The sequence below is a fragment of the Neurospora tetrasperma genome (assembly GCF_000213175.1).
Source record: "Neurospora tetrasperma FGSC 2508 unplaced genomic scaffold NEUTE1scaffold_4, whole genome shotgun sequence".
Lineage (NCBI taxonomy): Eukaryota > Fungi > Ascomycota > Sordariomycetes > Sordariales > Sordariaceae > Neurospora > Neurospora tetrasperma.
The window spans coordinates 1764688-1776162 of NW_009799102.1; the positions used below are offsets into that span (position 1 = coordinate 1764688).

Sequence of the window (11475 nt, forward strand, 5' to 3'; positions counted from 1 at the left end):
GGGGAAAACTACGCATGCGGTTTCCTTCAGAGCAACTCGATAAGCATATTGAAGTCATTCATTCAACCGTCTTACAAGTATGTATAAGTTATATAGACTCATTTATTCATGGGTCCGTAAGCTAAGCGAGCGACTATGAGACTCGTAACTATCATTGATACATGCCCAAGGCCGAGTAATCCATTGCAGGCCATGCATTTAACTTCCATCCATGCTTCCAGTCGTTTCGTTTCCATGTTTAACCTAACACAAAAAAGAACTAGACAATCTTACTCCAGCCCCCCTTTGTTGAACTCTTCATCGTACCATTTTTCCATTATTCGAGTAACCCTCTTCAGCAGACTTGAGCGCCAAAAAATAAACTCCGCACATTAGGGGAAAACGGGTCCGTCAGAGAAACGAACAACTAGAAAAGGTTGTGTGACTGCTCGTCATCACTAGATCGGGACAAGGCAGATTCATACTTCCTCCATTATGAGCCGCGTACCGGGTCGTCTTGATATTGCAAAATCCATAAGTGATGTTGTTTCCAAAGCGCTCGAAGGGGCAGTAGCCTCCCGAGCGTAGGATGTCGGGTGATTTGTTAAATTAGCTGCAGACGAAGATGTTGTGAAAACCGAATCTCATATGTTATAGGTAAACTTCCAGCTGAGAACCGATTGCGAAAATCCAGCGCAGGATTGAACGAACGACGTCCTTTGTACTCGAACATTGTCGCAACAAAAGGTAGTGTATACTTGAAACAAAAGAGGAAAATTGTCGTCCTCATGAGCGAGGGGTCTGTTGTGATACGGCATACCTTCAACGGTGATAAGTTCCATTGAAGCGAGGACCAGGAGCAACGCGGCCTCCCATGGCAGGGCCAACACCAGGGCCAGGACGAGTAGCAACAGCATGGTTGGTGCAGAGCATGCCGACGCGGGAGCCGAACTTCGATCCACGAAGAGAGACCATATGCTTCCGGATGTGAGCAGCAACGATCTCCCGGTGCTGAGGATTGGCATGGGTCAGAATGTACTGGATGAGGTAGTTGCCATACTGGTCGCTGGCGATATCGATCAACGGGATGCGTGGACGGTCATGTCTGCCCTCGCAAACGCGATCCAGATAGCGACCCAAGAATTCTGGGCCTCCAATCTTGAGGCACTTCTCAACAACCTTTGAGGCGAACTGGTCCATGCTGTACTTAGCTGCATAGCGAATAACATGATCGATAGCACGGCTGCGGTCTGCGGGAGCACCGTGCTCGCAGATATGCTGTATGCACCAGTTTCCAAATTGGCCATGGGCGACGATATCGATGTTGGCAAGGACTTCCTCGATGCAGGGACGCTGTAGCATACATCATCAGTAAACATGCGGTAAAGAGGTTATGTGGAACATGAACAGATAATATACCTTGTCTTCTTCCAAACAGTTCTCAAAGATATTCTGGACAACAAGACTACCAGTCTCACCCAATGCAACCTCGTGCCACATGCCATGAAGAGCATCGTTGACGTACTTCATGATCTGCGGGGGAGATTCAGTCCATCTCAGCTCGAACAGCTTCTGCCACACGTGGCATGCGTAACGGTGAATAACCGTCTCCGGAATCCTGCGCAGAAGCTCGTGGACCATAATAGCCTTGTAATCTTCAGGGACAGAATCGAAGGCCTTCTGAACGACGTGGCAACCAAAGGGATCCATAGAAAGGTTGAGAGTATTGCCGCGGATTGCCTCAGCAATCTTGATGACTTGCTCAGGAGTACCATGTTCGAAGCAGCGCTGTACGAGAAAGTTTCCGAACCGATTGACCATCAATGGATAGGCTTGCGCAACGATGGCTTCAACAATGTCATACTTTTGCTCAGGAGTTCCCACCTTAAGCTTCTGCTGAAGGAAGATAGAAGCCTGTTGGTCATTGTTGCAAACAATCTTGTCGACGATATACTTCCAGTCGCAAGTGACGTTGCGGTCCAACAGCCTGCGATAGTTGAGAGGCTCCGTAGCCGGCAAATAGGTTTGTCCTTCGGAAGTCACAGTCTGTAAGGAGAGTTTGTCAGTCCAATCAATGATGGAATCTATTCCAACGAAACTCACCTCTGTCTTCCAAGGTGCTCCTGCAGCAGTAAACTCAGTGGCATGCGGAGAAAGCGGTGATACAACCGGCGGCTGTTGGTAGGCCGAATACATATTCATGCCTGCGCCCCCCGCCATGACGTTAGGCGGGCCTCCTGGATAAGCAGGAGTAGTAGCTTCGTAGTGGGCAGGCCCCATGTTGTACACACTGTAACCTCCATAGGCACTGGAGGAGCCTAAGCGGTTATCGTATCTGTTGCCTCGACGACCCATGGGGCGGCTCATGTCGTGATCATTGTTGATACGCTCAGGTCGGTAAGGCTCCAGGGCCGAAGGCATATAAGAAGGCTCGTATGCCTGGTTCGAGCCACGCATGTTCTGCCACGGTGTGGCCTGGGGACCGTCGACAATAGCGATAGGTCCGGGCGCAAAAGTCGGAGAATGGGAAGATTTGCTGTTGTTCCAAATGGCGCGAGAACGATTGAGGCCTGCAGCCGACATGTCTAACAAAGTATCTCCAGTATCGGGGCGCGCATTGTTGTGAGCCGCCCAGTTGTTGTCACGGCCGAATGGCATTTTGGCAGGGCATCCAAATGCTCCGTTCGTGGCGGGTCGCGAGCCCGAGGGAGATACCGTCGCAACACTGGCAGCCTGGAAGTCGGGATCGACACTCAAGTCTGGCGTCGCGCATACACCGTCCTGGGTGACGTAGCGAGTCTGAGCCAGTTCTTGATCCAGCCGTGAGATTTTGGTCTGGGCCTGCGCAAGCTCTTGCTTCAAACGCAAAACCTCGTCGTTGGTGGGTTGACCGTCGCTAAGCGTGGCACTAGCAGGTCTAGTCGTAGATGCAGTTGTATGGAACCCATCCGTAGCGGGCGTAATGGGAAGAGAGCTGCACGACGACTGGTGATCAAGGGCACGAGGGAATCTGACTTCTTCGTCCGACGGTTTGAAAGACTCGACGCTGCGTTGCTGCAGTGACATGACTTGTTGCTCGGAGATGGTGGCGTACAATTTGTCCATGGAGTAGGCGTCTACGGCGGCCATGGCCTCGTTCATCTTAACCTATGCTATGTGGTTAACGGATGTAGGCGCTGCTTCCTTGAATGTGGTTCACTACCTTTGTGTAGTTCCGATTCGCTATTTTGGACGTTTTAAGGGCGCTGATGGAGTGTTTTTGAGGGGACGGCTCGACGTCCTAGCAGAGATCGGGTCAGTGATTAAGGCCTGTGGATATGTATGAGTGGGTTGAAAGGCGCAACAGCCGCGAGATAGATCAAGTGAATATGAAAGGAGTGACTGGGACAAAATACAGGTCCGATGATTCGGTTAAAGAAAAGAATAAGGTTGTGAGCAAGCAGTGGCTGAATCTATGTTGTTGTGGGAGTGAGCGGGGCTGGTGAGTGTCTGGCGGTCGCGCGTCGAGAGGTTTAGTACCGACAGCTGCCAGTCCGCTGTAATGATTTTCGTCCCGAATGTGTTGCAGTTTGTCGCCGTCTGAGGGCCGGCAAGGTTCCGACGACCCGGCGGGAGGTGAGGGCAGCAATTTTCCAAGACCCGAAAAAAGAACCTGAAACATGCAACTGGATACGTAACATACACTAGAATACATACCTGCTGCAAGTTGGGAGACATCAACTCATCGGGAAGCTTCGTGTTCTCGTCCTGAGACTGCGAGAAACTCCTGGAAGCCGAAGCACGGCGCTCGTTGGGAGAGCCGGTGGATGCTGCGACGGCAGACATGGTCGTCTGCTGAGGGCTGGGTGTTGAATGACCTAGCCTGAGGGAATTGGAGGGATGCTTTGGGTGCTGGTGTTTCACAATGGGAGGAGATGCTCAAGATGGTGATAGAGAAAAGCAGTAGATTTGGTTCCAATGGCGACGAAAGACACAGATAAATAGAAGCTTGGGGACGAGAGATGACCACAAACCGCTTTTGAGGAAACACGGTTGGTGATGGCACCGACAAGAAGATGCAGAAAGGGAAGAAGCCTTAGAGATATGTGTTGATATAATGGGGAAAAGAGAAAGAGCTCCAAGAGCTGGTCTTGGACGGAAGAAAGAGTGTAAATGTGCCCGAGATACCCGTACTTTCAGCTACAGTTGCCCTGAACTTGGACCTTTTTGCAAGGCAACAGCAACAAACATCTTGGTGACGATGGACGCACCGGTCAGAATAGGGCTAGAGGCGTAGGTATGAGCCCGGGATGACCGAGACTAAAGTTGAAATGGTGGACCCTTGGCTCCCGAGGGAGGAAGGCACGACTGAACTGTGACCGGGGCTGCCCAGGTGTCACTGCCCGGACACTCCAAGCGAAAAGGGGTTCACGATGCCTACGAGATAATCCGCAATTTCTATGATCAAAGCTCGCTTGGGCTGCCATCAGATGATCTGAAGAGTGAACGTATTTCGGCTCGTCCATCCGAAAATCGGAATCGAATATGGTGAGTCGCTGGGGAAGTTGCGACCGGTCTTCCAGCTAACGATCATTAGCGTTCGGCGTCGTGCCTCCCGTCCTTGTAACTGGATGCTTATCACCAAGCGGAAGTTATTCACTTGTCGCGGGGACGTCGGGCATGATGGTCAACCGAGCCAGCGATAAGACATCCTGCCGCGTTAAGGACCTTGCTGTCCGGCTGCCACTTCCCATACGATCAACGGGTTTCTGGGTCAGGCATCCGAGCCCCAATGACATATTCCGAGTCCATAAGTTAGGCGGGATTCATAGGTGTTCATGTCACCTGCCATCCCGTGTTATCTACCATTCTTCATCGGAATGAAAATGAGTAGAGTAGGTAGGAAAGCATCCAACATCTGGAAGCTTCAACAAGACAGCATCATCACCTACCATCGTCGGCATCAACAGATAGGAGTGGCGGGTCGGCTTCTCTCGTTCCGTAGGGCTGGGATGCCAAGGTCTTTGCAGAATGTGGCAGGTGTGATTAGCTTCCATTCCTATCCATTTTTATTTTCGAGAAGGCTAGAAATGGTGCAGGAAGAGCCAACGCACCTTTTCACATTCATGGCGTTCTTTGACATGGACGGCTTGTGCAAAGATCTTGGGTGGTTTTCACCCAAATGATCAAAGCTGTTCGTAAAGAGGGACAATGGCGAAGGGTCATATCCTACCTCTAGCCCATCCGCGCTATGGAATCAAGATCCGATATCTTCAGCTTATCAACAGGTGCTTCTTTGTTTGATGCATAACAAGACTTGTGTAGACGCATGGGAGGACAGTCCGGAGATGAACCTTTGTCAAAGCTGGTAACCACAAACCTGCCTGTCAAACCAGGCAACAATTCAACAGCATTTGAAGGGGCAAGTGCCGCGGGCGTCGCTAACCATATGTACAGTCATGGGCAGCACCTCGTCACGTGGAGACTGTTATGGCATCAAGTACTGAGCGGACAAATGGATGTCGAAATGGACCAACTGCCGGAGGAACGCCAGGTATTCGGGGTATATGATTCTAGTCCGCCCACTATATGATACATGTACACGTCGTGTAGTTCTGTTTTCGGGACGTTGTGTCTTATTTCTTCTTCTTCGCATCTGTCGCAGAATATGTACGTTAGAGACTTGAACCGTGAGCAAGAGGTACAGACGAAACCTACCGGCCGCCGAGGGTGCCGTCCTCTTCTTCTTGGGCGCTCCCTTGTCGCGGGCTCTCAGACTGTAGGGTATGGTTAGATTGTGATGTTTGCAAGTAAACACTAGCAGGAATGAGAGAGACGAACGCTGCCAAGTGCTCCAAACGATCATCATCAACCTCATCGTCCACCTCGAGACCAAGAGTACCAAACTCCTTTTGAAGCTCGCGAATACCGACGTTCTTGCGGGGGTAGTAGGTCGCAAGTGCCGGGCCCTTGAGTCGCTGACGCAGGATCTTGTTACCGGTCCGGATGCCTTCGGGATTGAACGTCGTCGAGAAGAGCTCGCAACGAGCCTAGGTACAACCTAGTTAGCGGACTGGTTTTTCCTCTCGTTCGAAACTGTTCCATACCTTCACAAGTTGCAGTAACCGCGCCCGTGGGACCGACATCTTGCCGTTACATGGAATTGCGGATTCGCGAAATCTAGAAACAGCGACAACAAGAGCCGCCGGATTGTTCGACGTCGTTCAGAGATCTCCCGCTCCAGCCCGTCATGCAATGCGCCACCAATCACAACCATTCATCGGTACAAAGAGTGGAGCACGGGTTGCAACCGTTGTTTTCGAGCCGCACTGTCCCCGGGCCGTCAGGCGCAAGCCCGCTGATGAAGCTGAGGGCGGCGCGTTCCAGGGCTGACAGGCGCTAAGAATGACAGCTACGGGTCATAACAGGGCAGCAGCACTACAGCAGTGATGTGGATCTGGGGTCGAACAGGGGGTTAGGGTTTCCACTAGGTACGCAATGGCCCGGGATTTCGTTCTCATCATCTTTGAATCCGTTTTTGATTCTGCCTCTTTTCAATTTCATCGCCGCATCAACGCGGGACCTGAGGCATTCGGATTGCTTGTAGGAAAGTACAATCTTGCCATGCCGAAACACGGACTCACCCCGGAGGAGGTATCAGAACCGCCCTCCAAGCGTGCGAAGTCAGACTCTGCACCATCCGCATCACAAGGCCCTACATTGGAGTCCGCAGCCTCTTTCCAAATTCCTTCTTTGCATGCCAATACCAAATGGACACTCGCTACCATCCAGAGAACGCGGCCACCGCTCCCCGACATTCTGGACCCGGCACTCAAAAAGGCGGCGCTCACACACCCTGGTAAAGCTAACAACGACCCTGTTGCAAGTTATGAGAGGCTGGAGTGGATTGGCGACGCTTATCTTGAGCTCATCGCCTCCTCCTTCATATACCAAACTTTCCCGACCTTGCCGGCTGGCAAAAGCGCACAACGTCGCGAGATGCTTATCCGCAACACCACACTAGGCGAATTCTCGGTCTATTACGGCTTGGACAAGATGGCCGATATCCCGGAAGAATTCAACATGGAGGGCAGAGTGGGCGGTACAAACGCAAGTCAAAAAGTCAGAGTTAAGATTCTCGGCGACCTTTTCGAAGCCTATGTGGGAGGCGTGATTCTTTCCGATCCTGCCAATGGGATTCAGCGTGCTTCAGACTGGCTCAAGGCCCTATGGGGTCCTCTCATGGCGGAGTACATCCGCGAGGAAGAGAAGAAGGCCAGGAAGCCGGAGCAAAAGCAGTCCGCAAGTGGCCAGACACTCGACCCAAAGACAGTACTCGAAGCTACCATTGGAGCCAGGGGTGTCAAGATCGAGTATAAAGATCTCCCTTCCAAAAACCTCAAGGACAGGGGAACTAAGCTGCCTCTTTTCGCTATTGGCTGTTTTATGACAGGTTGGGGAGAAACCAACCTGCAACTTGGGCACGGAAGTGCTTTGAGCAAGAAGGAAGCTGGTCAGAAAGCGGCTCAAATGGCCTTGGATAATAAGAAGCTGCTCAAGAAGTTTGCGGACAAGAAGGCGGAGATGAAGGCCGCGCGGGAAGCCCAGCTGCAGCAGGCAGGAGTGACGTTCCCCTTGAAGGATCAGCCTTCGGCACAGGAAACCACTGGCGGCGTGTTGTAGCGGCCAAGTACTGTTCGGTCTCATATGATCTTTGATACTTCGACACACCAACCATCACATGCCCGTAGTCTCGTGGTTTACCTTGGGCGTCGGCCATGAGAAGGACGCATAGCAGATGAATTAGGCCATTCATTACTACGGGTAAACGACCCGGGTTCAAGGGAGGACCGGGGACAGTTTCGTTTGCACATATGAAGAGAAACCACAACGAACAAGCTGTGGACAAAGTCGATGATGAACCATCTTGTTCATCCACAGGTCAGCACCTCCTTTCATAGCTAGTAGAGATATCCATCAGACATATTCGGAATGTTGTACCCCTACCTGGAGTGTTCGTTACTTTCAAAACTCTGGCGGCTTATCTTGAATGCAGGTCTCCCAAACCACTATTGCTTTGACAACCAAGGCCCTTGAGGACAAACAAAAAAAGACATAGAAGGTGGGGTCCCTCAAGTTTCTGTACGGTGGTCATGAAGCGCTCGACCAATCATTAACATTCTTCTCGGTGCATCCCAAGTGCGCTTACTGCGGCCGGAGCTATCAAGCCGGCTCCGTCCAGGGGAGACCCGATCCCACCTCGCCTACTCCGGGGTGCGCCGAAAAGATGGGGAAGTGGAGATCCAATCAGGCCTTAACGAGTTGCGTGCCGAGGCATCCCAAATAGCGGAGAGCTGTACCATTCACCTGCCCATGAAACATCGCCCAATCGACATCAATGACAAGCACCTGTAGTTGCGCTCGCACAACAACAGCAGAGACTCCCACTTACAACTAACACGATGTAATCCAACCTAGTCCAACCCCCACTTTCGCCCATCCGAACGACCTTTCTTTTATGGTGTCGGCATCCTTCTCTCTGAGGCATCATATAGACATCATTGCTCCGAGCTTCAACAGTTCAGCTCGCAATCAAAGTTTCAGCGGCCCGCCGATTGCGATTCCCGACCGGTGTGAGCCAGTCTCCAAAGATCATCCATCAACAGAACCCCTTTGTCACGCTTCACGAATCGACGTGTTTATTCCCCCAACGACCCCATCGACGCGCTTTACGACTACAATTTGCTTTGCCACTGCAATTTCCAGCCATATACCCAACGATAGACATACCATACCAAGCACGATCGTAATAGCATTTACCACCACATACTGTTTTCATCATATCTGTCCCAGCTACACAAGTAATAATTTTATCTATTGGCGACGCTTCATTATACCATAAAAATGGCAGACTCAATAGGTACGCTCGTTTAGGCGTCAGCTTATACCCACCCTATATAACTTTTACATGCTGGAGGCAAACACTCAGCTAACGTTTCCTCCTTTTCCTTCAGACCGGGTGTTTGTTCATGCCCTCAACACCGTCAAAAAGATTCCCAAAACGGGCGCTGCCCGCCCACCTCCCGGTGACCGCATGCGACTCTATGGGCTTTACAAGCAAGCCATGGAAGGCGACGTTGACGGAGTGATGGAGCGGCCCAGCGCCGCGACAGCCTACGGGGCTGCGCCCGAAGACATTGCGCGCGAGCAGGACAAGTGGGACGCGTGGAACTCACAAAAAGGGCTGTCCCGCACCGAGGCTAAGCGGCGCTACGTCGAGGCGCTGATCGAGACGATGCATCGGTATGCCAACAATACGCCCAACGCGCTCGAACTGGTCGCCGAGCTCGAGTTTGTGTGGAATCAGGTCAAGAATAATAGCCCCAGCGAGCAGTCGCTTGCTGGTGGTGGGCTTCAACAGCAGCAACAACAATATCAACCGTATAATAATGGAGGAAACGGAGGCAATTATGGGTATGGCAGTGTTGGTCCATACGGCCAAAGCCCAGGAGCTGGTGTGAGAAGGTTTCAGCACCCGCTGAGCGGGACAGAAGGGGGCTTGAGGGTGTTGAGCCCCATGAGTGAGGAGGACGAGTCGGAGAGAAGGATGAGGGAGGAGGCAGAGCAGGAACTCTTTGGGGCCGATGAGCTTCCGGGCGAGTATGCAAAACGTAACGACAAACGAACCAAGAGGATGGAGAGAGCGATCGTGAGGCTGTCGGCCGAGATCGCGGCGCTGAGGGAGCAAATTTCGTCGGGAAGGGAGTGGAAGACGCGCAAGGAAAAGAGCTTCACTAACTGGATTGGATGGTGGTTTTGGGTGCTCGTGAAACACTTTATCATTGACCTGTTCATCCTGGTGGTGCTGCTGCTCTGGATGCGCAAGAGAAAAGACAGGAGGCTGGAGGATTATGTGAGAGGAACATTGAAGCTGGCGAGGGAATATGCAAGGTTGGTCTTACCATCCCGGTGAAGTCTATTAAGCAGTACAAGAGCGGGATGTGGAGCAGTACTATTATCCACCGCGAAGACGAGGAATATAACAAAGACGGGACGTATGGTTGCACATTGTTTGGCTCGCACATTAACCCGCACATACCTTACCTACATGGTATTGGGTAAAAGGATCTCCAAGGTGTCATGACTTAATGCATTTTCACTGGCGCATCGTTGCCTCGTGGCCTTTGGATAAGCAAGCTCGAGGGTGGCATAAGTTGATGTTGTACTTATCAAATTTTTCTTGTTTGCGCTCAAAGACATATTGATATTTAAGATTTCACACACACAAAATCTTCGTAACAACTTCAAGATGCTGTAATCGGAGTTGTATATTGACGGTAAAATGGAATGGCTGATGTGGGTTATGACTAGCACGTAAGTCCGTCGATTAGGTTGTCTCCTTCAGGTAAACTTGCCAGGATATTGAAGTTATTATTGGCTATCTCAAAACAAAACGTAGAATCTTTCAACGTCCGAGGACACTCATCTCATCAGTACAAAATTAGCAGAAGATATGGTGACTATCGCAACATGTAAATTTTTCACATCAGCTAATATCGGCAGGTCAATGCACAGACCAGAACAACTTTGATAACTTTGATGTCATCGTATGTTTTGACAAGTGTCAAAAGCAATCCTCTTCAGAGCTACAAGGACAGTTGCTAACGACATTCTCGCCGTCAGGAAGCCCCATAACTATACTTGAACTCAACCAAAGCGTTCTCTTCTGAAAGAAACTCAGTCAAAAGAGGTATCGCGAAAGGCACATTCCTTTGGGCACAGTTCTCTGTCCCTGTGCCTATATCAAGCAGCCACAATGTCCTCACACTCGAATCATCGCCCGGGTGCCCATTCCACCGGCGGCGGACAGCATCAACCTCAACCCCCGACACTCCGACCCTCTCAGCAAATTCCGCCTCTCACCAACGTGGCACCGAGCATGTTTGTCCCTCTCAGAAAAGACGACGTCGAACCACCATCCGAAGACGATGAGCCAAGCCAGCGGATCGCACGCTTGAAGCGCATTATCGAGACCATCGATTACCACACCGCCGCCGTCAAGGAGAACTACATATGGATGTTTGAACGGGAAATGCGTCGGTTCTCTCTTGACGCGGCCGAGCGTGAGGAAGAGTTTAAGCTTCGCGATCTGCACCCGCCTGGCCCAGCAGAGACGGAAATCGACGCCGTGTTTGCCAGCATGGAGAGGCCAGCTCCCGAGGGGATTGACTACAACGACCCCAACAACCCGTTCAATGTCAAGCATCTACCGGAGCTCAACCCGCAGGAGTTCATGCCACGCGATGTCTCGCTGAGGGAGAAGGCCATGATGGATATCCTGACGGTGGTGGAAGCGGGGAAGAATGAGATCGAGGCGTACCAGAACCACATGAAGGGCCTGAGGAGCACCTACGTCGAACTGCTGGGGAAGGAGCAGGAGATGCTGCGACAGGCGGCGTTGAGGCCGGAGGAACGGACTCGGGTTCAAGATGCACCCATGGGCTGATGACTAGATAT

General features: G+C 51.5%; 5 protein-coding genes across 5 annotated transcripts; 3 read left to right on the plus strand and 2 right to left on the minus strand.

The window, feature by feature from the left end:
• Positions 1–801: 801 nt before the first annotated feature.
• NEUTE1DRAFT_65175 (uncharacterized protein) lies at positions 802–3804 on the minus strand (the record flags this gene model as incomplete). The annotated part of the gene is made up of 4 exons (XM_009853838.2): positions 802–1332; positions 1399–2025; positions 2083–3126; positions 3676–3804. The coding sequence occupies 4 exons, from the start codon at positions 3802–3804 to the stop codon at positions 802–804; spliced, it is 2331 nt and encodes a 776-aa protein (XP_009852140.1).
• Positions 3805–5672: 1868 nt separating this feature from the next.
• On the minus strand, positions 5673–6104 carry NEUTE1DRAFT_101831 (uncharacterized protein; the record flags this gene model as incomplete). The annotated part of the gene is made up of 2 exons (XM_009853839.1): positions 5673–6008; positions 6066–6104. 2 exons carry the CDS (start codon positions 6102–6104, stop codon positions 5673–5675), a joined length of 375 nt encoding a protein of 124 aa, XP_009852141.1.
• Positions 6105–6582: 478 nt separating this feature from the next.
• Positions 6583–7641, plus strand: NEUTE1DRAFT_83859 (uncharacterized protein; the record flags this gene model as incomplete). Its single annotated transcript, XM_009853840.1, has 1 exon — positions 6583–7641. The coding sequence occupies one exon, from the start codon at positions 6583–6585 to the stop codon at positions 7639–7641; it is 1059 nt and encodes a 352-aa protein (XP_009852142.1).
• Positions 7642–8590: 949 nt separating this feature from the next.
• On the plus strand, positions 8591–10240 carry NEUTE1DRAFT_130472 (uncharacterized protein; the record flags this gene model as incomplete). The annotated part of the gene is made up of 2 exons (XM_009853841.1): positions 8591–8878; positions 8973–10240. The coding sequence occupies 2 exons, from the start codon at positions 8863–8865 to the stop codon at positions 9929–9931; spliced, it is 975 nt and encodes a 324-aa protein (XP_009852143.1).
• Positions 10241–10774: 534 nt separating this feature from the next.
• Positions 10775–11464, plus strand: NEUTE1DRAFT_44219 (uncharacterized protein; the record flags this gene model as incomplete). The annotated part of the gene is made up of 1 exon (XM_009853277.1): positions 10775–11464. One exon carries the CDS (start codon positions 10775–10777, stop codon positions 11462–11464), a length of 690 nt encoding a protein of 229 aa, XP_009851579.1.
• Positions 11465–11475: the final 11 nt, after the last annotated feature.